The sequence below is a fragment of the Equus przewalskii genome, chromosome 25, assembly GCF_037783145.1.
Source record: "Equus przewalskii isolate Varuska chromosome 25, EquPr2, whole genome shotgun sequence".
Taxonomy (NCBI): Eukaryota; Metazoa; Chordata; class Mammalia; order Perissodactyla; family Equidae; genus Equus; species Equus przewalskii.
Window position 1 is genome coordinate 33,414,754 of NC_091855.1, and position 26,649 is coordinate 33,441,402.

The window sequence follows — 26,649 nt, forward strand, 5'->3', positions numbered from 1 at the left end:
AGTTTCCCCAACCCTTTCACCAGAGGCTAAATTCAAGTTAAAAAAATAAATTAACAAAGGGCCTCGTGAGCTTATTAAGGGAGATAAGAGCTTGTACGGAGGAACAGCAACACGAGGGAAACTGGGCTGGGCGCTTAACGGCGATCAGCTCCCAGCGAGAACCACGTCCGAGCTGCAGGGCGGGCTCTGAGAGGCCCCTCTCTGAAGAGGGGCAGAGATTCTCTCCTGGTCGCTGGCAGCTGACAGCCTCTAACCAAAGGTAGGGGGCTGCTCAGGGTGGCGGACACTCCCGGCCTGGTTCTGAGAGCTCACACTAAGCTCCGACTGCCCTCCCTGGAATCCCTTGGTTGGTCCTTGTTACCGGGTCACTATGAAAGATGTCGGAAATCGATCCCCCTCTGCTTGCTCACCTCCGAAGGCTCCCTGCTGGAGGTGACTGTAACCCGAATGTTCGCTTGGCATCCAACCTCAGGGCCCGGCTACCTTTCCAACTCCCTGCCTGGTGTTCACTTCACCATCTTAGCTCCACACCTCTGCCGTGCTGTTCTCCCTGCCCAAAAGGACTTTCCTGAAATGCTATCTGTTGAAGACCCACCAGTCCTCACTCCAGGCTCCACCAAACCACACCTGCACATGACTTCCCCAGACGCCCCAGGTGAGCCATCTCCCCAACGCCCTGTGTGCACTCTGGGAATCCCTCACCCCTGTCTGCCTGTCCTACAGTGACTGCGTTTGTGCCAACTTTCCCACTAGATGCCACGCTCCTGCATGGCCAGGATCAAGTCTGCTCCACCTATGCATTGCCCTGTGCCCCTAACTTGCCTTGCAGAGACAGCTTTCTGAAATCTTCGCTGAAGCAAACTAAAGATGTGATCTGAAAGGGCTGAGCGATGCTGTGAAAGCCTGAGGACTATCTCTTCCTCAAGGTGAAGTGGTATCTTGATTGGGAGACCTGGTGCGGGATGCACCCACAATCCAGCAAAGGTCCAGTTTCCTTACTCATTCATTCATTCTTCCAACACTTGTCAGGCACCTGCTTCATGTCAGCTGCAAGGTTGAGAACTGGCTCTCAAAGTGCCTGCTCTGGGCTCAGTGTTGTGCAGGTTGTGCACTGTGCAAAAACACTGGACAGAGTGGGGCTGAAATCTAGCCTGTACTCCACTGGAAGGCTGTGTGCCTGGCATAAGGCTGCGTCTGCCCCGAGGAACCCAAGGAAGCCCTTTTCCTCTCGCAAAGGTGCCTTTAGCTAGCCAAGCCTGTTCCATGGGGGTTAGTCTATCCCGAGGGGACAGCTTTTGTGAAGCTCACAAAGAAGCAGTATATGTTAGAGGCAGCCCAAGGACGGTACCTAGTGGGGGTGCTGTTAGATCTTCTGTTCCACCTGAGGTCTGGCAGAGAGGGATGTGCACCAGGAGCTACTCCCCAGCCTTGCAGGAAGCTAGGCCTGCACACTCCCTGAACTCTCAAAACCATTTCCTCAACTCCAAATCCTGCTCCCCTAAAGGAGAAGTGACTTGTGCTTGGGAAACAAACCTTAGCAACTTGGTTCTGGGACAGCCCCTGCCGAGAGGGGCAGGAGTCCCCAGGAGGAACGCAGGCGTCTGCCAGGAGCCGCAGGTGCTCCCTGAGCTCTCGCCTCGCCTATCTTTGTGGATTCGCTCTTTCATACAGAAATCAGCACGAGGGCCCAAGAGAAAAGGGGTCAGTGTCCTGACGAGTCTGCTTCCAAGACAGCAAGGTCCAGGGGAGGCCTCATCCTTATCAGCTCTCACTGGAATTGTTCTTTACTTTTTTTGCTTTGGGGATGCCAGGAAGTGAAGGGAGGCAGGGATTTTGTTTTCATGCACCGGTCCTGCCCTGAGCTTCTCTGGGCCAGGCCCCAGGCTGAGGCCTATAGTCCCCAAGATGAACACAGCTCTGGTCCTGTCCTCGCTGATGGCCCCGCCAAATGCCTTCTTCAGGGTCTTGGCTGCACGACTGACATTTTTTTCTGAGTTCGTGAATGGCTGTGTCAATCTGTCAAGAGTGATCCCTTGCCCAGGGGCTTGGCGGGCTGGCGCGACCAGCTCCTCACCCCCTAGCATATCTGTGATACACTTTATCCCTCCCAGCCTTGGCCCAGCTGTTCTCCTGACTCCTCACTCCTTCCCCACACTCCCCCCACCTTTGGTTGACCTTGACTCATCATTCAAAGAGAAAATAGAAGCAAACCAAGCTGACCTTGAGCCTCTTCTCACCACCAAACCCACAAGCCTGCTGTTGTCCTCTGTCCCCGTCCCTTTGCCCCGCTTCTGCTATAACTGAGGGCCAATTGCTCTGCCTGTGCCCTGGACCCCATGACTTTCTTGCCTCCTCAAGGACTTCATACCTTCATGCATCCTCTCTCTCTTCTGGATGATGAGGGTCTCAATCTTGACTTGCTCATCCCCATCAGCAATCAACATGCTTCCATGTCAGCCATTTTTAACCCCTCTTCCTTGACCCCACATTCCCCTCCAACTATCCCTCCAGTCCCCACTCCGCTCCACAGGGGTTCTTCCTGCAAGGACTGTGCAGCCTCTGCCCCACCTCCTCACTTGCCATAGGCTCTGCAGCCCGGGCCAGAGGGCTCCATCTCTACCCCACCACTAAAACTCGTCTTGTCACCAACAACTTCTGTATGCCAAATCCAACACAGGCTTTTATCTCCATCTTACTCAGTCTCTCAGCAGCATTTCCTACCAGCCATATCCTCCTTAAAAAGTTATTTTAATAGTTATTAAGTGCTTGCTACCTGCTGAGCACTCTCCATGCATTATCTTTCGTAATTGTCACAACTGTCCTCATTTTGCAGCGGAGAAGACCAGGGCTCGAGGGATTAGGAATAACTTGTCCAGCTCACACTGCTAGACCATGGTGGGGCCAGAAATTCAGTTAGACTGAGTCTAGAACCCCTGTTCTTGACTGTCCCGCACAGGCTCCTTCGTAAACCCCTTTGGCTGCCATGACACCCCCTCTCCTGGTTTTCCTCTGGCCTTGCTGACCACTCCCTTTCCGTTTCTTGGGCTTTTCCTCTCCTCCCCAAATTTTACTTTTTTTTTAAGTATGCATTTTTGGTGAGGAAGATTGGCCCTGAGCTAACATCTGTCTTCCTCTTTTTTTTTTTTCTCCCCAAAGCCCCAGCACATAGTTGTATATCCTAGTTGTAGGTCATTCTAGCTCTTCTATGTGAGCTGCTGCCAAAGCACAGCCTGAGGAGCGATGTGTAGGTCCTCGGCCAGGATCTGAGCCGGTGAACCCTGGGCTGCTGAAGCAGAGTACATGAACTTAACCACTTGGCCACGGGGCCAGCCCCTCCTCCCCAAATTTTAAATGTGAGGAGCTCAGGTCTCCGTCTTGGCCCTTTTCCCTTATCCATCAACATTCTCTTCCTAGGCCTTCTCATCACCCCTCTTGGCTTTAAATCTCCCAGATTTATGTTTCTAGCTCAGACCTGAAGCATAGGCTTGAATATCCAGCTGCCTGCTGGCATCTTCACTTGACTATCCTCAGGGACCTGACGCTTCCAAGTTCAGACAGGACTCTGGTTTCTCTTCCTCCCTGACCCCCACACCGCTGTTCCTCCCCCAGGCTTCCATCGAGTCACTCACTGACTCCAGCCCCAGGCACAGGTTTCTCCCTTTTCCTTCATCCCCACATCTTACTCATCAACAAGGCCTATCCCTTCTACCTGGAAAAGCATCTCAGGTACCCACTTCTCTCTACCTGCACCGATGCCACCTGAGACCAAGCTGTCTCCTCTCCAGTGGACCAAGGCTCCTCACTTTCCCGTTCCCTTTCCGCTGCCTTCCACTCCATTCTCTACCTTTAGTGAAAGTGGCCTTTTCATAACCTCTATCTGATCCTTTTACTCTCCTGCTTGAAGTCCTCAATAGCTTTTCAATGCTTTTAGGATTGAGCTAAAAGATCTTAACCTGGCTACCAGGGGCCTGGCATGATCCTGCCTCACCTCGGGCCACTTCATTACTTTCTCTTTAGGCTTCAAGCGCCAGGGGCCCCGCCACTTCTCTAACACGGTGAGCTCAGGCTGCCCATGTGCTGTCCTAGCCTCCCCCCGTCATCCTGACCAGCTGCTAATCACTCCTCAGGCCTCTGCTCCTGGGTGCTCAGGCCTCTGGCTCCCCAGATGGGGAAGACCTCTGCTGCCAGCTCTCACAGGAGCCCACGCTGCTCCTTCATGGCACTCGGCACAATGGGAATAAGTGTTTCCGTAACTGTTTTGTTTTGCATCTGTGAATTCACTGAAGGCAGGGACTGTGTCTATCTTCAAAACCACTGCACTCCAGAACCTTGCTCCGACTGTGGCACATCAACAGATGCTCAAAAACACGGGGTTCAACTGAGGGCCCACCCCAGGTTGGAGCTGGGGTTCTGGGGCCACACTGGCTGCATTTATTCTGGCTTCTCCACTTATTAGGCAGGTAACTTTAGTCACTTAGACAAGTGACTTGACAGCTGTGTCTCAGTTTCTTCATCTCTGAAATGGGTGAATAAGGGTATTTATACCTCATAAGGCTATTATGGGGACTAAACAAGTTAAGACATACAAAGTCCTGGGAAGACCATGCGACACACACACAGTGCTGGATAAACACCAGCTGCCTGCATGCTGTAGACTATTAATCAAAACTCCCCAGGGCAGGAGAAGGGGCCGGTCTGGCAGGGTGACCGATCCAGACTGGCAGTGCATCTGGGCAGGCCTGACCCCTGGTACTGCGCGTTCCCTCCTGCAGTGCTCCCTGTGCAGTGACCCACACACCACCTGTCTGGGAGCTGTCTTCATCCTGTCATGGTGACTGTGCCACAGGATTACCCCTCAACCGGGGTGAGGCAGCCTCCCGGAGGCTGGGAGGAGCCTGGAAAGGGGAAGGGCAGACGGGCCAGGGCCAAGGAACTTGTGAGAGTGTCACAGCTTTAAATTCCCAGCAGAAATCAGAAAATCTGATCTTGCACATCTAAGAATAGCCGTTGGTTTCAACTGTGAGAGGTGCCAAAGTGGAAGCTATAATTATTAGTAAGTAACAAGCAGAAATTAACCATCTACCGCAAAGTCATTTTTAGCTGCCATCCCAATGTGGAAATTGAAAGATGGGCACCAAGAAGCTGCATGGCTTGGGAAAGGCTCTGGTTCAACTCTGAATTATTGTGAATGTATGAATTTCCAATGGCCGGCAACAAGGTCTGCATTCTAAAGAGAAGTCGTATGGCTCCCAGGGAGATATGCCTTGAGGTGCAATAAACATGAAATGCTCTAATTCAGCTCTCCTGTCTCCTCCCCCAGGAAGACAGCAGAGGCACTTACTTCCATCTAGGCTGGGTTTCCCTCTTGCAACACCCAGGAGAGAATCCCTTCTGACCTTCTGTATAAGTTGGTGTACATATCAATGGCACTGGAAGATACTTGGAACTTTTAGGAAAGGAGACCATAAAAGCGGGTAGTTGCTTCCTAAATATCATGTGAAGCCCAGATGCCTTAAAGAAACGACTGATAAACGTATTTACGAAAAAAATGGCAAAAACAAAAAAAGACGAACATAGAGTAAATCTTAAAAGTTCTCATCACAAGAAAAAGAAATTTGTAACTATGCATGATGATGGATTTAAAAACTAGACTTATTGTGGTGATCATTTCACAATACACACAAATATTGAATTATGTTGTATACCTGAAACAATATAATGTATGTCAATTATATCTCAAGAAAAAAGACAAAAAACGGACAAAATAAAAATGAAGGAAAATATTTACAACACATATCACAGACACTAGGCAAATTTCTTTGACACACAATGAATGCTTACAAATCAAAAAGAGCAGCTCAGTATCTAAGAAGATAAATGGACCGAAGCCATGAACGGACAAGTGAAATACTACTTTGCGCCTATCAGATCGGCAAAGATCTAGAAGTCTAACAATTCACTGTGTTGGCAAGAATGTGAGGAAACGGGCATTCACACATTGTTGACTGGGACCTAAATGGGTACAATTCTATGGAAGGCAATGTGACAAAATTGGTAAAAATCAAAGATTCCATACCCTTGGACCCATTAATTCACTTTTAGGAGTTTATTTTACAGATACAGAACAATATATAGAAGGGTACTTATTGATGCATAGTCAGTAAGAGCAAAATACTGGAAATAATCTAAATGGTAATCAATGAGACACTGGTTAAATTTGGTAAATTCATACAATGGATTTATTCTATGCAGCCCATCCTGAGTGTGCTGAGAAGCAAGACTCTCCAATATGTGTGACATCTCTGGAGGGTGCAGACTGCTGACCACGGTTGCCCGTGGGTGAGAGGGACTGAGGCTCAGAGACAGGAGGGAGCCTTTTCACGCTGCGTCTTTTGTATCTTTTCAATTGTGTACCACATGCATGCATTATTTATTTTTAAATAATTTAAATAAAATTGTCACATAGGTCCAACAAACCAAAGACTAAAACACGAACAACCCATGCTGGTTGGCCACCAGATGTCCTGGTGAAGAGCCTGTGGCGCTGGAGTCAGAGGTGTCCAGGACAGGAGGAGGAGGTGCAGAGGGAAGGGGGCACCCAGGGAGCAGGTCCCACCCCACAGGAAGAGAGGGACCCTGCATGATCAAGCATCCCTGGTCTTTCTGGGTCTGTCCTCCTCACTAGGCCTTTGGGCCATTCCCTCACAGAGCAGCTCGACATTCAGGTGTCCTATTCATGATCTCTTTGCCATTCAAATGGACATCCAGGTGGCCTGGGGACCCTCTCATACAATAGGCTGGAAATCTGACGTTGTCTCAGAGTGACCTTACCTGCAGGCCTCAAATCTTGGGCCACCTCCACCGTGGGCTCCCATCACAAGCTCCCACTACACTCAGCTCACCAGAAAAAACAGCCAAGAGAAAGGAGACCCACAAATGCCACAGACACACCTCGGGTGTTAGGCCTTGATCCAGCTAGTTTGCTCTAAAGCTTGCAAAATTTGCAGAATCTGGCAGTCTCGCTAGAGCTGATGATGGACGCAGATGTCACCTAGTTTCCATAAGTTGTCAAAAATGTAGGTCACTTTCATTTTGCCTCTTAGAGCGGTACAGAGCAGTACAGCTCAAACCACATAATCCACTTATAGTTCAGTGGAAGCTGTTTTCTGAATTCCTTCTGAGTTTACCTCTTCAAAGACTATGTGAATATATGATACGATTCTAAATCTTTACTCAGACCAAGTCATGGCTTTGAAAGAGCCATATGGCACGAATCCTATAAAGATTCTAGTTTACTCCGTTCATTCATATTACATAAGCACTGTGCACATTCTGCCCAGAGTCTATAAGGCAGGTACGGCGTTCGCTTTCCATAGTTCAAGTCCACCACTTGTAAAATGTTAAAAGCCCCACACGTTAACTAGCAATGAGAGTTTTACTCTGTTCTGTAGGCTCTGGCAATGAGAAATGGATGTTACACGATTATGCAAAAGTTCAAGGACAGCTCCAAACTGAATCTTAGCTACCGACTTGCTCAGTGTCTAATAAGCAGCTATAAAATTTCCTTCCAAGAGCGATGGCAGGCCACGCAAAGAGGAAGAAAGTCCTTGGATAACTGAGTGAGAGGCAGCGAGCCACCAGGTGAAGCTGTCCTGGAACTTAGTGACCCTCACTCAGGTCATCAACTTTTCCAAGAAACAAGCAAGAGACACAATGCTTGTGAGGCCAAGGGAGCCAGATCCAGTCTAGAAGGGTCACCTTCAGCCCTTCTGTTGTTTTCAGATCTTTGCCCTTCAAAAACTCAACTTTAAGCCCAATTTGAAAGACAACTCTGGCCGACAGTGGCCCTGCAGGTTGAGCCAGTCTCTCCTGGCCTGGACACTGAAGCGTACTCCTCTTTTTGCTCTCTGCAGTCACTGCTCATGATGGCGACTGAATCGGACAGGTGCCAGGTCCTGGACTGGGGCCTGGACTTTTCTGCAAGAGAGCTGAGGAGGAAGGCATTATTGCCGCTCCCCTGCCCTCCGAGTCTGCTCATCTAGGACCCAGTGAGGGGCCGAATGCTGGCAAGCGTCTGCGCAGGAAGAACAATCAACACATTCATGAATCATCCCCCTTTTGTACTTCTGCTTAGAAGAATATAATTTGTTAATTTACGGTGGTTGTTATGGCTCAATTAAAGATGCCAACACAGAAAAGGCTGGCTGAGCTTGGCTCCGTGACATGCCAAAGCCAGGTAAATCCAACAGTGTTTTCATATCCAAAGGTCCGCCAATGGTTTCAAACAAGGTTGAACATCATACAATTAACCTTGGCAACAAAGGAGTAAACAGATGGACAATGGTGGATAACAAGCACTTTCCCCAGCCAGATCTGGGCTTTTCCCGCGCACCCTGAGAGTCAAGCCTAGGAAGGCCCAGTCAGGGTCTTGCAGGTCAAGTGCAAGACCCTACCCTTTATATAGAAATACAAACATCAAAGTAAATCAACAGCATCATTTGCCCGGAGTCTCTGTTGAGTGGGGTTCTCATCACTAAAATGCCTGCATGCTGGATTTATTTTTGGGAATTCCAGTTATGCAGAAACAGCCACGTGAAGCTGGGGGAGGGGCAGTCATACCTGCTTCCCGGGCTAGTTTCCAGTTCAGCAGCTGCTGCTACCGGGCTCCCTCTCTGTGGATTACCAGAGTGCCATCAGAGAGGGGAGTGGGGACATCAAAAACACAGCCCCTTCCCTGGTTTTGTTAAAGACATCTGTGTCATCGATACATCCGGCCCCTCTCCCAGGGACTCCAAGACTTCACTGACAGGACATGCCAGGCACTGTGCTCATCAACGGTAGGAAACAGGTGTAATAACCCCACTGTAGAGATGAGGAAACTGAGGCTGAGAGGTGAAGCTATTAACTCAAGTCCACACAGCTGGTAAGTAGTAGAGCTGGGACTCTACTCTAAGTCTGCAAGACTTCCAGACACCCGGTTCTAGGACACCATGCTATGCTGTCTCCCACAAAGAAGTCTGGGGCACGGCCCTCTGGTGCCTGCAGCACAAATCCTGCACCCAACACAGCAAGCTCCCCGAGATCCTCAAAGTCCAATTCAGAAAGTCTTTCCTGGACACCTGCTCTGTGCCAGGCTCTGGGTCAGGGTACCGAGGCAGGGGAGGGATGGGGAGATGCAGAGTAACTCACGGTTCCTACAAAGTAGTAACATTTGGTGTGTGACTGCAAAAGCTTTGATTTCTCCTGAGGAGAGGTTGTGGGCTAAACAGGCAAGTGCGCACAGGATCTACAGCCTCTGGCACAGCGGCAGGTGGTGGGTGGGGGTCGGTGGGGTAGAAGGTCCCCAGTGGGAGCAGAGTAGTACCTGCATGGAGCCAGATCTGCGCCAGCGTCATCCAGGGGTGTAGCGGGCCCTGCTTGGGGGCACTGCTCTGTAGAGACGAGGCCACTTCCGACAGGGCCTGCTCCACTCTTGAGGCTGCTACTGACGTGGCGTGGATAGAGCCTGTGAGAGGTTTTTGAGAAGATGGCATCAGAAGTGAAAGGAGAGACCCAACCAACCACCCACCCACACCCAACTCACTCCCCCAGACACAGACAAGAGCGTGAGACATATACACACCCCTTTTCCCATGATGCTTCTAAGTTTTATTGTCCCTAAAGAAATACAGACAATCATTATGGCCTGGAACCTTCGTGTCCATCCCTTGCTTTAGCTGATCCTTTACTCAACAACCAGGGCACATGCTACCCTAGGTGCTTCCTCCAGGAGCTCGGTCAAGTTCAGTGCGAGTGTTGGGGGCAGGAGAGGAGTACAACGTGTCCACAACCGTGATATACACGTTGAAACAGGGCATCAATGAAGTCTACCAAGGGAAGTTACAAAGCACCCCCGTCAGAGCCTAAACTAGAACCATCTGGGGGGTGGGGGAGAAATCACACTCGCCTCCTGGGGTGGTATTTGGAGTACATGGAGGCCATTCTCCAGACAAACCCAGCAACTTTCCACTTCATTCCCTGCCCCTCAACAGGTGGGCAACAACCCCTAGAGTTGGAACCATATTCTAGGACAAGGCTTAAAAATGGTAGACAAAGCACACTTTTGCCCTGTGTATAAGCAGATGTCCATTATTGAGGCTAATAGTCGACTAGTGGAGGAGAGGTTGCAGCAAAGACACCTGGCGCTCAGAGGCTGCACCTGCCTAACTCTTCTGTAAAACCTGCTGTCCTGAGAGGCCGGGGAAAGGGCGGACTGGGCACATTCACTAGTCAAAGGAATCTGGTAAAAGAGCTTCCGTTCAGAAATCAAGTGACTCCTTCTTCTTCGACCTTCTAGAGGTCCTGACGATCGAGACCGCCTCCTTAAACCGGGGCTTGTTCCCCATCTCTTTCCAACACTCATTCTTTCAGGTACGGTTTCCGAACTGAGGGCAGGAGTCACTGTCATTTCAAATTTAAACTGCTGATGTTTACTTTCACCAGCAGCATTCTTAATTTATAATGCATCATAAAGTTTAAAATGGAGATAAATAACTTCGACATTGTTAGTGGTAACTCTCAACTTATCCTAAGGTTTAAAACACTGATAATATATAAAGACAAATGCTAACTACTCAAATTGAGTTAGGGATATTCTGGATAAGACAAAATCGTGAGGATAAAAATAATTTCTGTTGGGCTTTGAAACGCACCATAATTTATTCATTTTAAGAGTATTTGCAGTAATAGACTGGCCATCCATATTGTGTTTTGACTGTTCCAACATGAAGGAAACATGGACTCCTCTAAATACACTCAAATCCTTGGGTGGGGGTTTGGTGGAGGCAACTTAGGGGAGGTGGATGGAAACCAGACTGGGAACGCACCTTCTGTGGATAATCCACACAGACAGTGCCCGCACGCGGGCGAGCAACAGGACAGCGCCTCTGGGAAAGGACCAGTGAGTCCTCCAGTGGGCACGCTGCCATGCAAAGAGGAACTGGAGGCCCAGTTAAAAGCCACTAGTGGATGCCACTCTGATGCAGGAGAGCCCATGAAGTTCAGCTAAGAAGTGACCCTTGCTTAGACAAAGCGTGTCCGACTACTTTAAAAAAAAAATCTAAACAGCAAGATGATTAAACTGTTGTTGATTATTTTGGTCTTGTTTTGTTTTTAACCTTTTTATGGGAAATTAATATTTCAACTTGGATAACAAGGACTTGATGTAATTTCCCTGTGATTTTTAATAGCAACTGTCAGTTAAATAAATGCGTAATGTAGAGGTGGTTGTTGCTGCATTCCCATATTACTAGGCCGGCTTACCTTCTCACTGACTACCTTGAACGGTGGTTCTCAACCTTGGCTTCACATCAGAATCACCAAGGGATTTAAAATATCATGATGCCATAGCTACACACTAGACCAAGTGAAGCGCTCACTCTAGGGGTGGGGCCAGGCATCTATTTGTTAATCACCCAGGTGAGTCCAATGTACAGCTAAGACTGAGACCCACTGACCTGGACAGACAGAAAGCAGATATACTACCAATTGGCAAGAAAAGCCTGAAAGTGTATTCTACACATGCCGGCCAGTCTGAGCTCTCCTGCTTCCCTGTAGCACAGTGAGCTGAGGACAGAGTTCCAGGAAGATCTTGTTCTTTCTTTTTTTTTTTTTTGAGGAATATTAGCCCTGAGCTAACATCTGCAGCCAGTCCTCCTCTTTTTGCTGAGGAAGACTGGCCCTGAGCTAACATCTGTGCCCATCTTCCTCTATTTTATATGTGGGATGCCTGCCACAGCATGGCTTGATAAATGGTGTGTAGGTCTGCACCCGGGATCCAAACTGGTGAACCCTGGGCCGCCAAAGCGGAGCACGAGAACTTAACGGCTGTGCCACCAGCAGACCCCAAGATCTTGTTCTTTAGAACGGTGGTTTTCAAACCTCTTGGTCTCAGAATCCCTTTAGACACTGAAACGCTAATGAAAATCCTACAGAGATTTTGTTTACGTGGGTTATAGCTAGTGATATTTACACATGAGAAATAAAAACTGAGACATGTTTAAAATATGTAATTATTAATTAATTAAAAAAATAAACTACTGCTTTAGAAATATTCTACAAATTTTTCTACCAGGTTCTTTGGTGTCTTTGCTACAAGGACTTGTGGCTAATTTTGCTTTTAGGATTAATTGATTTGTTTGTTTGTTTTGGCAGAAAAAGATTCGCTATGAGCTAACATCTGTTGCCAATCTTCCTTTTTTTCTTCCTCCCCAAAGTTCCAGCGCACAGTTGTACATCCCAGGTGTAAATCCCTCTAGGTTTACGTGAGCCACCACCATAGCATGGCAACTGACAAACGGGAGGTGTGGTTCTGCCACCAGGAAAGGAACCCGGGCCACCAAAGCAGTGAGAGTGCCAAACTTTAATGACTAGGCCATCACTGCTGGCTCTGGATTAAGTGTTTTGTTTGCTTGATCCACAAATGAACTTATCAGAACTATTGCCAAAGTTCCCGCTCTTCGTGATATCTATATACAATTAAATTAATTAATTCTTCACATAATAATATGTTGCACTGTGAATAAGGTCTGGTAATGATGATGATGGTGGTGGTTATCAGTTTTAGAGAACATACCATGTTTCAGGCACTGTGATTAGCACTTTACATATATTATCTCATTTAATCTTTAAACAATTCTGTGAAGCAGGTAACAATGTTATCTGCAGTGTTTAGATGACAAAATTTAAGATTTAATGAAGTTATGCAACTTACTCAAAGTCATACAGCCAGCAGGTGGCAAAACCAGGACTCAAACACTAGTCTGACTCCAAATCTAACCTCTACATCCAGCTCTGACACCACCTCCTCCAGGAAGCCTGCTGTGAGCCTTCTGTTTCTTCTCCCTACCACCTCCCTGTAAAGTTAGGCCTCGGGTCCTTGGTGCTCCCCAAACAGTCTGTTGGTCTGGTTATCACCGTACAGACCACACTGTTTTATGTTAGGGTTGATGTAACTGTCTCTATTAGACTGGGTGCGGTTCTAGAAGCCAGGAAGCACGTCTTCCATTGAGGTATTTTCAGGCACTATCAATGCCAGGCCCATGGGAAGGACTTGGTAAATCCTAGTGGAATGAATGAGTGAAGGAATGAGTGAGTACTGTATGAAATTTGGAAGCCAGCGGTCCCCTCCTTTGGATGCATGCCTGGGTGCTCTACTCTCCTTCCCAGTGGCTCAGAGGACAGAACCTGCACTGTCTCAAAGGGCTTCTCAGGGTGGCTGTCATCACTCCCAACAACTGGGACCAAAAACGACAGCAGCACATAGTTAGATGACACACTGCACCTCCTCTAGTGACTTTCCCCATCCCTAATATAACTAACCTATTTAAATATGGAGAATAACTGAGCTTTATCAGAAATAATGTTTTCCTTCCTAGTCAATCTCTTTTCAAACGGGCAGAGACCCTTCATGTTCTGAACGAGGGATGGATTAGAGCATTCAGATATTTATTAATAACAGCAGGTGAGTAATAATAACAGTAAAATTATTTAGGAGCTAACATCTACTATTCCTGGCTATAACACAATAAATCATATTCTTCCATTGGATTAGAATTTGGAGGAAAAAAAAGGATAAACATTGTGAATCAGAATGGATATATCTGATTAAAAAAATTCAGAACAACCTGTTTCATAGGACTGAAATGGTAAGTGCCGAATTAGATGCTGGATTTTGATTTATGTAGGTAAACAACTAGCAACACTAGTTCTAACCAACATATTGTTAAAGCAACCCTTTTCCTTCTCCCAAAGCAAACGTATTCCTACAACATACGTGGGGGCAAAGACAATTGTTACTCTAAGGGAAATGGACGAAGTGAGGCTTGAAAAAGGAATCAGAGGGAGGAATATAAGACATATCCCTCATTTGAAACCCAAGACTCTGGAGAAATAAGGTTCCAAATAATCAGGGTCGCCAGGAAAGCCAGGGAAAGCGCCTGGCTGCTGTGCATCTCCTATTTATCACATTAATTTGAGAAGTGCTTATCACTGTTGAAACCCTGAGGGCTGAGCAGCTGCCGTGCTCCAGCAGGTCCCTCAGTCACAGGACACAGTGGCTCTGAGAAGCCACCTTAACCGAGTGCTGATGCAGGCAGGTGAGAGCACACCCTAAAATCTGGCCTAGGTTCTGTGACCTAATTGCCCAGATGGTCCAGGGGGCATAAGATGCCCTAGAACTAAGGAGATCTGCGCTACTTCCTCAAGCCCCCCGCTTTCTCTTCCCTCCCACCTAGACGCCCAAGAGAAAATGTGATCTCAGACACCTGATACAAAGGCCAAGTCCCACCTGAAGAACTGTTCAGGTCCCTGTACTCAGGGTTTTCATCTGGGGTCCCCCTTGGACCACCATGTGTGTGGCGCTGGGGGAGGGAGAAGGCAATAGAGAGGACCAGGAACTGAGGCTACTGACCTCAGGAAGATGTGAGTCCACACTCTGAACGCCACCCAAGGATTTCTGACCCATGCTCCTATCATATGCTGAAGCCTATTGAGAAACCTCGCCACAAGTAGGACATTGGGGACAGCCAGCTCAAATTGCCTTCGCAGTTGAAGGCTTTCCAAAAATCCTCTTTCCGAAGCACACTACACCTGCGGCCAATTTCATGTAGACCTCAAATGTGGCAATCACGTACAAACTCTATTTCACCAAAGCTCATCATTCAAAGGGATCTCAGAGCCAATAATTTTGTTAAGCAAAAGCCTCAATAAATTATGTGGCTTAGTTACCTTTGACAACCTTGTATTTTCATGAGCAGGGTCACTGCATGCACGGCATGCATTTATATTTCAGCTACCCTTTTAATGTTCTGGTGGCACATGTAAGGAAGCTGCTATAGGGTGAAGGATGTCCACCTTCCCTCTCCCCTCATATCTTCACAGCACGTAGAAGATGAACTAGATCTCAGACGAAACCCTGCCCACCGAGTGACCTGGTGAGCACCACAGTCCAGGAACAAAGGACAACTATGTCACACTACGTGCGAAAAAAAATCATCTACCCAAGAGACATCAGTAGATAGATCTCACATGTGTTGGCCCAGGATTCGGGCCGCGCTTTGCTTCCCAGCCCTGGAATATTAACTCGGATGCCTCAGGGGCATGAATATGGGAGGATGATGGAGCTGCACCCCAAGTCCCATCTCTCTGCTTGTCACCCACGTTCTCTTTGCCTAATGCTGCAGCAGCAGATACCTGCTCTCCCCAAGTTCTTCTGAAAAGAAACCCAGCCAACCCAGTAATGGGCATGCAGCAATCGCCCACTGCTAATGCAGCTCCATACTTATTTCCCTCAGTCCTGAAAGGATTCACTATTATCTGTCAACAGAGTTCTCCAGCTTCTAGCTCTTAGAAGCTGTGCCCCCAAAACAATTAAAGAAAAAAAGCAGTAGTTCCACCTCTTAAAGACTCCGAATGCTAAACAGCAATCTGAATGACTAAGCATTCTGCCAGAGAGCTTTGCTTAAAATTTTTCAGTTTTAACAGGAAAAGAATGTCTGTTTCTCAAGATAGGGCTTGAAAGTAAATCAGCCCAATAGTGTGGGCTGCTGGCAGCCCATGACCTTCTCACACCTGCCACCTGTGCCCTAAGAACCAGCATGTCCTCGGGGCTCAGGATTCAGGCTGTTCTTTGTTTCCCAGCCCTGGAGTATTAACTTGGATGCCTCATGTGCACGAATATGGGAGGATGATGGAGCACGTGGCAGCATCCCAAGTCCCATGTCTGCTTGTCACCCACTGGGGAGCCAGTGATGACTGTCTCTTACTTTTTGAAGGGGGAGGGGAGATATGAGAGGCCTCTTTCACTTCAACCCTCAAATTAGGATATTTTCTCTGCATCATTTTTTAGCATCAAACATTTTGGTCCCCCACCCCCACCCCACCCCTGTAGGCATGAGGACAATCCCCGTCTTGGCTGGAGGGAGCCCTGCTTTCCTGAGGAGGCTGATTTAGGGTGGCGAGCTCCTCATACTGTGCTGTCAGAGAGCTCCCTTCCACATTTTTAACTCCACGATGGAGCTCCCCTCTTCACAGCGCGTCCACCAGTGTGATGGGGGTGCCAGGCTGCAGTGACTTGGTGGGCAACTGCCTGGTCCTACCCAATTCCCACTGACAATGGGGCCTCCTGCTTGTGGGTTCTTCTGATAAATAACTTTGGTCACCAACCTAGTAGATTCTTTTTTCACTGAGCAGAAAAGAGATTAAGACAGCCAAGTAAATCAGGACAGCCAAACCCATGGTCCCAAGACGAGATCACAATTTCCAAATGACTTTAACAGACTGTCAAGCACAGTGTAAACCTGACAGGATGTGTCTTCTTCTGAAAAGGGGAAGTTCTTTCCAGGGAAAGCTTTGGGGGAGGATCCCACCAACTCAGGGAGGGACTGGGGTATGTGGTCACCAGTGGGCATGCGGGGGCGGCCCAGCATGCTGCTGGCGGGTGTGGGCAGGGCCAGGTGGTCACAAGGAAAGCGTGGAGGGAAGCCGTTCACAAGCATGCGGGAAGATGCCAGCTGTCACTGTGAGACGCGCTGTGGCTCTGGGCTGGAGACAGTACCTTCTGGAGGACTACACTGGGCATATGCTTCCATCTCCATCGAAACCCTCCCCGTTGCATATTCATGAGGCTGTCTCTGGACTGAAGTGCCCTTCTGCCTGGGGAAGGCTGTTTGTCTGTGAAGGCATCACATGGGAAAAGCCTCCCAGGTTTGGGCAATAGTCTAATTAGTGGACACATGCTCCTCACCTTCTATTTGAGCGCCATTTATTACTGACTTGTCAATCTCCTAAAATTCTACTCAATCTTGTTCAAAGAAAGACACCACAGAACTAACTCAAGAGAATTAAATTAATTTTAATTTCACTAAAATAGCAAGAAAAGGTTAAAGCTGAATCATTGTGGCTGAATTTTTTAAATTGCCACCCCTCAAAAGCAATAGGGTCATCACTAGAGTAACTTTTCCTACATAGATTTAAAAAAAAAATAGAAACTATTCTAGGAGCAGAGTGTGAAATATGTCACCTAACTGACTAGTCACTTCCTGATTGTGATATATACATTTTTGAATGTTAGAAAATGCAAAGTCAATAATAAAATGCTGGCCATAATGTAAAAGCTACTACCTTTAATTTATTCTTAATCTATGTCATTAGAGAGGTGTGTTTTTTCGTTAATCTATGTCTTCTCTCCTCCCAGTTACACATTCCTAAAGAGAACAACAGTTTCACCAGTATTGGTGATGTGAAAAGCTGAGCCAAGAACCCAAGTTGGCATTCTTGGGTTTAGCACATTCTGGAGAGGAGAATAAAACGTCAGCACACATTTTTCTCCAAAATGACGATGGCTAGAGCACTCAAGAATGGGGGCGCCTGGGGTCCTGAAGTCTAAGGAGTGATGGGCAGCGTGGCAGGAGCCCTGGGCAGCTGCGTTACCATCCGGCCCTTGCCACCCGGCACGTCACTTCCCACTGGGAGCTGCAGTTGGAGAAGGACACCTGGCTGAGGCTCGAAACCAGGATCAGCTGCTGGCTAACCACAGAGGCGTGCGTGGACAGAAGGGTTCGTAAGCCGACCTCTTTACCCATGAGGAAACTAGGGCCCAGGGAGCTTAAATGAGTTGCGTGGGTCCCTCTGCAGAACTGGCCCTTGACCCCAGGTCTCCTGACCTTTGAGAAAGCGGGAGCCGTTTCTGTGGAAGACAATTAAGTCCCTTGTATAAATATACAAGCCTCACTTTAACTAAGAAGGGCTGCTTGGAGATGTGAAAGTAACCTGACTTTCTGAAAATCAAATCTTTTTCATGTATCCGAGGAGCCTGATATTAAAAGTGAAACTTTTTTTTCCCTGAAGAACCCTAATATGACGACAATACCAAACATAACTCTTTTCTGTTATGGACTTTTTAAAGCCAGAAATAAAATCCATCTAGGCTGAGCTGGATTTCAGAAGGGAAATCGACTCCCTGAGGGGTACATATGCCATAAGCAGTAAAGGTTCAGATCATTCAAAGGCACTGGATCAGTATATACATTAGCATTTCCCAAAATACAGTCCCTGGATTCCAAAGGGTGGAAAAAATGAGGAATTTAGCTTGGGAACACTGGGTCAAAGTTAAGAGTCTTCAATTTTTTAAATTTCAGGACTTTAATGTGCTAACGTGAACTGTGAGTCTCTAAGAGGGAGATGCACGACTTCCCAAAAATATTTGACCAGAGAGAATCAGTGGCCTAAGAACCATCCTTCGGAAAATGTGATAATTCACTAATGCCTTCAAAGAACACCACCTAAAGCACTAGTCCTACACCCAGAGAATTGCTCAGTTTCCTTTAAATGTTGGTAGATGTAGTTTAGCTTTCTTTAGGAAAAGTAATTATTAGAATTGCTTTTCTACGTGGCAATAATGGTTGAACTGGAAAGGAATTTCAAGATTCAGCTGGCTTCCTCTACCCAAAATGTACAGACGACCCGCCCTGGGGAGGCTGGGTGTCTCACAGTTCTGATCAGCACCAGTGGGGCTGCTGACCTACCCACCCACGCCCTTACTTGGGCATTTTTCCCGCAATGCCTTCTTCTGTAGTCCTCCCCACACAAGTACTGCCTCCTCAGAATTTACACGCAAGCTGCGAAGGAATGCATTAGGATCTCAGGAGAGATGGGCCCCAGGTGGTGGCGTGGGCAAGCAGGTGGCAGCTCAGTGTCCACACCATCACAACATTCCCAGCAGTTGACAACCACAACACACATTCCATGGTGGAGGGAAGCGTGATTCTGGAGAGTCTCAGAAAGGTTAATAGATAGATTGGTAAACTACTTACTAACTGAAAAAAGGGAGGGAAAACCATGAAAGTATACTTCTGGAGAGTTGCCTTGGAACAACAAATCAAACCAAAAATTAAAACCAAGAAACAAAACATTTGAAAAATCAAAATTAAGGCTAAAAAAGCAAACAGAGTTCTCACAACCTTCCAACTGTAAGTCTGGCTGTCTGGAGTCACATTTCAATCCAAGAGTGACACATGTTTTTCCACTAACAATGACTTTTTTTTTTAACCAAAGAAAGGCCAACTGGGCATTCCCCTCTACATTTAAATGTTCACCCAGCACATGAAAGCTGACCAATTCGTGTAATGTGTTTTGTTTCCAGGGCAGGAAATTCCAAAGGGAAGGGAAAATAATCAAACAAGCAGTTTTCAGATCTTTCCACACATTAACCCTAATCATGATTCCAACAGTTTGTAGGGTTGGGCTAGTTTTCACTCCTATGAAGTCAAAAGATTGGAGGGGGAAATTGACAGAACTTCAGGTCTTGATTATCTGTCCTAATGGAAAGAGTTGGGATTCAAATTCATTGCATTTTTAATCAAGAAATTCTACATTTATCAGTAAAGTATGGTGTGTTTTCTCTTCTCTAAACGTTATATCTGTGGGGTAAAAAAGATTCCTGGATGTTTCAGCCTTAGTTACAATGCTGGGTTACTGGCTAGGCACTCCCGAAGGCTGGGACGATGACAGTTTCACAAAGAACAAACAATTGAGCACTGCTTGGGACATGGTACCTTCAGCAGAAAGCCCAGTGGGTCCCCGTCACCCTGACAACTTAATAATTCACCTGATACAAAGTGCCTCATTGGAAGACTCAGCACTTCAATCTTCAAAGGTCTAAGGAACACAGAGCTCCTTGGGATTCAACACAGCAAATACCGGAAGAGTGTGGAGGTGGGCGGGTTTGTTGTGCAAATGAGAGTGGACGGGGCAGTGAGAGCATACAACGTTATTATAAAACAGTAAGATCCCATTTTAAGACAAAAAATTGGGCAAAAGTCAACGTAATAAACAATTTTTCTGGAAAAACCGAAGTTGGCAATTGCCTCTATGATTGTACTAAGGGAAAACATCTATTTTAAGAAGTAGATTAAAAACAACATAAGCAGTTTATAAACATTATCCTCATCTTCCATTTCATAAAACTGAGATTGCCATTAAAGCAAAGTTCAGAACACTTACCATGCAGATAAGTAAGGTCAGAGCGTTTCTTGTTTTGAATGATTTATTTTAGATGATAGCCTCATTTCTGCCCCGACTTTGTATGTGTGAGAGTTTACCAGCCAGTTAGCCATCCGAAAGATGAGCACATTAGAGAAGGTAGCTCTTTCTGGCAGCACTTTCCCTTATGAGCTTTTGTTCAGCAGATAACTGAACATTTGGAACAAAGATGAGCCCGTATAAATCACGGATATAGAGATTAAATTTTCTGCCAGTGCTGCCGGACAAGAGAACATTAAATAAATGAGGGAAGGAAAACAAGCGGGGACTCTGCTGGTGAAACCCACATTTAGGTCCCATCTAAGGACTTTATCAACCAGTGTTTCATTTTAACACAGGGATCTGTTCTTTTTTCTCATTGACAGGTCCCTGAACACCTAAAAGAGACTTTCAAATTTCTGTATTACTTAAAAGCAAGATTATATTAAAATACTCTTCGATTTCCCTGCATAGTTTCATGACACAAACCCTACATTTTCCTTCTTTACAAATGGAAACCAATTTATAGCATCGTTTCTCAAAACGTTGTATATAACCCACCAGCAATGGAATCATAGAGGGTACTTTATAAATCCAGATTCCTGGGCCCCAACTCAGGCCTACCAAATCATGAACTCTGGGGGTAGGCGCAGGGGTTCTGCAGCTCTCAAGGCTATGTGATTTTAATGCACATAACGTTGAGAACCATACATTTAAAGGGCATATGGCCATTATCTTTAGAATACTACCTTGATTACTACATACTTGTTGAATTAATTTCTAAATTGAAAACCAGAAATATTTAGGAATAAGTGATTATCTGCAAAATGTTCTAATTTGCCTTTTTTAAAAATAGGATTTTTATGCATTTAAACCAACTCCAGGAAATGGCACTGTATTGAAGTACCCGAGAACTAGAAGCTATATTCTAGAAAAGCTTCTATTTATTCTGCTCAGAACAGGTTTCCTTTACTTTTCAAAGAGGAGATTAGAACTTGGGCACTGATGTCTCCTTCTGCCCCAAACAGCTTTTGGATTTTCAAGTTGGCAAGATTTTCTCTCAGATAAATTTGATGGAGTTTCCTATCCAGCTTATCAGTTAGGAAGATTATCAGAACATGAAACATCAGGCAAATGAAGCAGGACTACCAAGAAAGGAAAAACCATAAACCATGTTTACACAGAGAGGGTTCCCGGCGGGGGCCTGGGTCACTGAATGAATGAGCTGCAGGGGGCCACACAAAGGTATCGGGTTTGGGATGAGAATGAAGATGAGAAGATACAAACAGGTGGAGAGGAGATTCGGTTCTTGAAAGAGAAGAGGAGGAGGAGGAGGAATCTGACACTAAAAAAGTGAAAGAGAAAAAAAAAGGATAAAGGCAAAAAAGCTTTAGAAACACAAAGAAAAAAATAAACTAGCTTTTAATATACTCACATAAGCTGCAAAGAAAATGAGGTCATGTAATACACAATCATCCCTCTACTTGACAAATAGAATACAAGTGCTTTTCGAAGAAAACAAATTTATCGTTTTTCCACTGGTTATTTAACTGTTCTGCAACACCACCATGGAATAAAAATAACTCAGATTTACCTGGGCACGGATTCAGCAGTATGATGCACTGAAAATAATACATCTTTAACTTACAATATCCAGGACGTTCTAGAGGAAACTATTTGCTTTTCAATTGGAAAGGGTTAGAACTTGACTTTTCCTAGATTTGTTTTTTATGAGAAGCACTTATATAAAGTTTACCTGAGAACTAAGGTCTTCCTAGGCGCAGGTGCCGAGTGCGACAATATGTCACGCTCCCAGCATCATGACAATGGGGTGCTAAGCTTTCTAAGCTGGTTTAGGGTTGGGTGCACCGGCTGGGCACTTTGAAAAGGAAGCTATCACTGCCACCTCCATGTCCTACAGCTGGAGAGATACACAGCAATAGGGGGACCACCACAGTGACAATTAAACATCTTCCCAGACAAAATGGACCAAACTTTCAAGTTAAAAGAATTATTTTGTTTTGGATAGGTGTCCAGTAATATCTACCAATGATTAAAGATAAATTTCCTTATTCCACATCCTGTTTTGAAGGCAAAAGGAAGAAAAAAACCCTTTCATCCTCTATTTAAGGAACTACCAATTTATTCCAAAGAAAAGCCAATGATTCACAGCCTCAGAGTTAAGACTGTCACTCCATCTGATTCCTCTTTGGCGATGCTGGGACCTATTAGACAACAGAGGTCGGGGGAAGGAGAGCCAGAGGTGTTAGAAAGGAAATCATGCTCTCTAAGGGGGGCTTTTTCAATTTGCCACATCCATGTAATAAAACCAGCATCTACTCTACAAGCCACAGTGGACTTGGCCAGTCCAAAGCTTCTAGACATTGGCTCTCCTTACATTATTCCACAGGTCTATATGTCTATGGATCTATAGGTCTACACATCTATAGGCATATAGACAATTTCAGCAGTAGAAAACCATGTTCTAGTTAATGAACTATGCCAGCCCCTTCCAAAATCAAGCACACTGAGCCAGCGCTTTGTAATGACCCAGGTGTATAATAATGGTATTGTGGTTAAATTTTTTAAAGTTCTTTCCTGTTTGACATATATATTGAAATTTTAACAGGTGAAATATGATGGCTGGGATTTGCCTCGAAATACTCTACAAAAACTAAGTGTGGGACAGGACAGATGGATGAAAAAAGAATACTAATTGTTGAAGGCTGGAGGTAGGTACACGGGGATTTGTTAGATTAGCGTCTCTATTTTGGTATATTTGAAAATTTTCCACAATAGAAAATAAAAAAATAAAAAGGAAATAAATTTTAGTCTGGAACACAAAAACAAGAGATCCAAGAGGACCTGCGGCTTCATAAAGGAGTCAATCTGTATGGGGCTGATTTGGCACTGGCAAGATCGAGACAGTGCAAGTTCACCACGGCTTTGGCCACTGTACAGCTTTGCTTGTGTCAGATGCCTGTGCCCTTTAAATCAGGGCATTTAGAAAAGCAGGGAAGCACCGGGTGTGGCATGGACCAACGCTATTGACAAGCTGTCACCTGCCAGGGCTGGGCTCTCTGAGACCACAGCTGATCTCAGAGTCACTTCTGTGTTGATTTGGGACCACTTTTACTTGGATAAATTCCTTTTCTCTTTTTCTCTACAACCCAGTTGCTTTCCTAAATGAGCAGCGCTGCAGTGGATATTCAAAATCACCCAGCCTCCTTCAGCACCACGTGAGCTGAAAATGCAGCAAAGGGAAGGAAAATGGCCAAGATCATGCCGGATGGATAAGTCCAGAACGTGAAATCCGTGTGTCATGGAATACTATGCTGCTGTAAAGAAGAAGAGGACATGCTCTACAATGGGTAAGGAGGGATCTTCAGGATATGCTGTGAAGTGCAAAATGCAGTGCTGAACAGTGCATACATATCGTATGCTATATTTTATGTAAGGGATCTGGGAAATAATACCTGTGTTTATTTGCATGAAAAAACACTGGAAGGGTAAACAAAAAAGCTAACAAAAATGGTTACCTTTAAAGGGAAAGACAAGATGGAAGGGCAGGGACGGAAGCAAAACTTCTCTATGCTACATTCCGAACTGGAGTTTAAACAGGATCTGCGGGTTGTTCACAAGGCAGGCCATCCACATAGGTGTACGAATAAGAACGTGCTGGCCCTCCTGCGACTGTCCACAGAGCTGAACTCTATAAAATTGGGCTTCATCAACCAAGATGGAGGCATCTTTTCCATTTTTGGATGAGCTTCCTAATTTTTAAGTCTCTTTGAGTTAAATGATCATTTCAGAATGCTTTACCCTCATTTACAACTGGTCTGCAATTGACAAGGCCTCCTAACATGGCCTTCCATTTTTCTGATTCCCTGGCCTCCGGGGTAAGTAATGGGTGGTGTGCAAACCAACAATGTGGGGCTATAGGGCAGGGCCAGTGCAAGGAGTCTTGGAGGGACTCCTGTGGATAATACATCAATAAAATGGTCACTGTCAGTGCCTGAGAGGCTGTGGTTTTCTCCTGTTGTTCAAGGGCACCTGCACCAGCCATCCAGACTCCGACCACCTGGCTCCCGGAGTGAGAGAGAGAGAGCAGGCGCATAAACACCACTAAGGAGAAGGGGGCAGCGACCCCTGGCTGTGCCACACAGCCACACCTCACCTGGACACTATGGCATTTGAGAAGGTTTACCCTGAAGAGGGAGACTCCTGAGGGCTCTAGGGAAAATGTCCTAAGGGGCAAAGGAGACAATGAGAACAGGGACCTCACTTATTTTCTGTCACTACCTATTGTCATGTGATGTGGCATGAAAGTCTTGGGACCTCAGGGGAAATTAAGGTCCCGGCCAGCTGGAAGGAAAGGGGGTCTGAATGTGGTATGACTGTCCTCACGGGAACCTGGGGAGGGGTGAAGGGGGAGGACAGCCCTGGGCAGCCGCAGCAGCTGTTTTGAATCAGCCAAAATTGCCGCTGGTGCGGTAGGGAGCGTCCCCTCCTTCTCCTCTCTGCCCTGTAGCCTCACCCTGCAGTGGCTAGTCCTGACAGCCTGACCTGCCCTTTCTAGCAATGAAGAGGGTTAGACAGTGTCTCCAGGAGGACCGGACCCATGGGCAGAACTTGGCTGTGCTCATCCAAGTCAGAGTGTCTGCCTGGTTTGCAGTCCAAGCCCACCAAGGACTGCTGATCAACCCAGGGCTCAGGCCACTGCAGGGGGTGTTTCTCTGCGGCTTAGTCCGCATTTTGAGCAGTGGCTGCCAGCCATGTCAAGCCCCATAGTAATCTGCAATTGGCGCTCCTTCCAATGCCCAACACTCTTTTGAACTAGGAGCCCCAGGATTCTGGGATTAGACTTCTCAAGCCAACTTTAAATCTGGTAAAAGGGAGCCTAGCAAAGGAATACAGTCTTCAGGTGGCTGTGAAGATGGGCTTGGGGGAGTACCACACTGGGTGCCCAGAGGCTCTATCCCTTCCATCCCACCTGGGCAGAGATTTTCCAGGGGATGGCTGCGCATGCCCCAGGGTTCCTCTCTGGCTTTCTTTGGAAGGGCTCGGTCAGGAGCTGGGACCTGGCACAAGGGCAGGAGAAGGGTGTGGAGGCTCCTTTCGTGAAGCCAGTCCATAAAAGACCAGGCATACCCAGCGATCTATTATTCTTACACGGGCCCCTGTGGGGTGGAGGGAGGAGCAACAGAACCAGCTTCCAAATGATGCTCTGGAACTATCTTTGAGGCTCAAAGTGGAGTGAATTTCCTTATATTTTGTGTCTGTCCAGTCCTCCAGATTGCCACTGAACAGTCAGTATTACTATTAGAATTGCTTGTTTGGAGTTCTGGAAATGACAGAGGTATATTTACTCCTCCGTACTTAGGCAAATATGGACATGCAAATGACAACAAGGAGTAAATATTTGCTCAGAGGCAGTGAGTGCTACAGGCCTCCCTGTGGGGACAGTTGGGTCAAAAGCTGAGAACCCACCTGCCTCCCCAGAGGGTCCTTTTGCTGGGTGTATGTGTGTTCATATGTGCAATTGATTAGAAATCCAAACCTTGACTTCGGCAAGGTCTCAAATCTAAAGGGAGAGGGAGAAACAGAAAAGCAGAGGGAAAGCTCGATGGGGATGGGAACAATCTAATTTTAGTTTCGAATTTCAGGCTCCAAGAGCAAGGAGAAAAATATAAAGATTTCAAAGAGTCGTATTGGGCAAGTAATATTACTTCCTCCACTGTGAACACACGCTTGAAAAAGACCCTGGAGAATATGCACCTCAATTGAGAGGTGAACCTATTTGCGTGAGGAATTTTCCAACCCCAGTCCCTGGCAGTCTTCATCCCACACCGCTCGGGGCCAGGCCCCACATTGTCGCTGACACCATTTCATCCCCTCTGGCTTTTGATTCTCACCTGTCTCGGGATCGCTGAAGTCTGGCAAAGTAATTGTATTAAGCTGTCGTCTGTCAGCAATGGTTCTATCTAAGAGGCTGCTCCCACGTCCAGAATCACTGCAAAACACAGCTATAAATGTCAGTCATTTGAAAGGTGGGCAGGGGGAAGGAAACAGAATCAACTAAAACCGACGCCTGAAACGCAGTAACACCTCCTGTGCGTTTTTGATGTTCTTCAGCACCCTTCCATTTATGACAAGCATCCTGCTTCCTGGCTCGGCCTGGGCTTGGATGCCTTTCAGTATCAATATCACAAACATGGCGTAAACCATACCCATAGACTCTTGCTATCTTTAGCCTCTTTTGTGTCATTATAAGATACAAAAATGAAAATTTCAAGCCAGGTTCTCCATCCACCGTGTAGGGAGAACCTGACTGGCATCCCGTGCTGTGGAGTCTTAGAACTCATCAGGCCCATAAACACACCCCCTCGAGCTGCCTTTATGAGCCAACGCTCTACATCAGTGTTTCTAAGCCCTCACAGCATAGGAAAAATCACCTGGGGCATTTCTAAAAAACACCGATGCCTAGGGCCGGCTCCAGACCAAATACATCAGAATTTCTGGGGCAGTCCACATTTTCCAAAGCTGCCCAGATGGTTCTAATGTGAAGCCGGATTCGAGAATCCCTGCCCC

General features: G+C 46.5%; 1 protein-coding gene across 21 annotated transcripts in view; it reads right to left on the reverse strand.

The window, feature by feature from the left end:
- The window catches only part of TTC7B (tetratricopeptide repeat domain 7B), a 245,992-nt gene that overhangs the window by 38,740 nt on the left and 180,603 nt on the right, over nt 1-26,649 (reverse strand). For 8 of the 21 annotated variants that reach the window (XM_070594411.1, XM_070594407.1, XM_070594404.1 and 5 more), the window contains 4 exons: nt 25,974-26,071; nt 21,239-21,403; nt 18,852-18,902; nt 9,365-9,505 (listed from right to left, as the gene is read on the reverse strand). In XM_070594411.1, coding sequence (XP_070450512.1) covers nt 9,365-9,505; nt 18,852-18,902; nt 21,239-21,403; nt 25,974-26,071 — 455 coding nt within the window. The remainder of the gene's footprint in view (nt 1-9,364; nt 9,506-18,851; nt 18,903-21,238; nt 21,404-25,973; nt 26,072-26,649) is intronic. The other 13 variants (XM_070594415.1, XM_070594412.1, XM_070594403.1 and 10 more) reach the window with 3 other exon arrangements.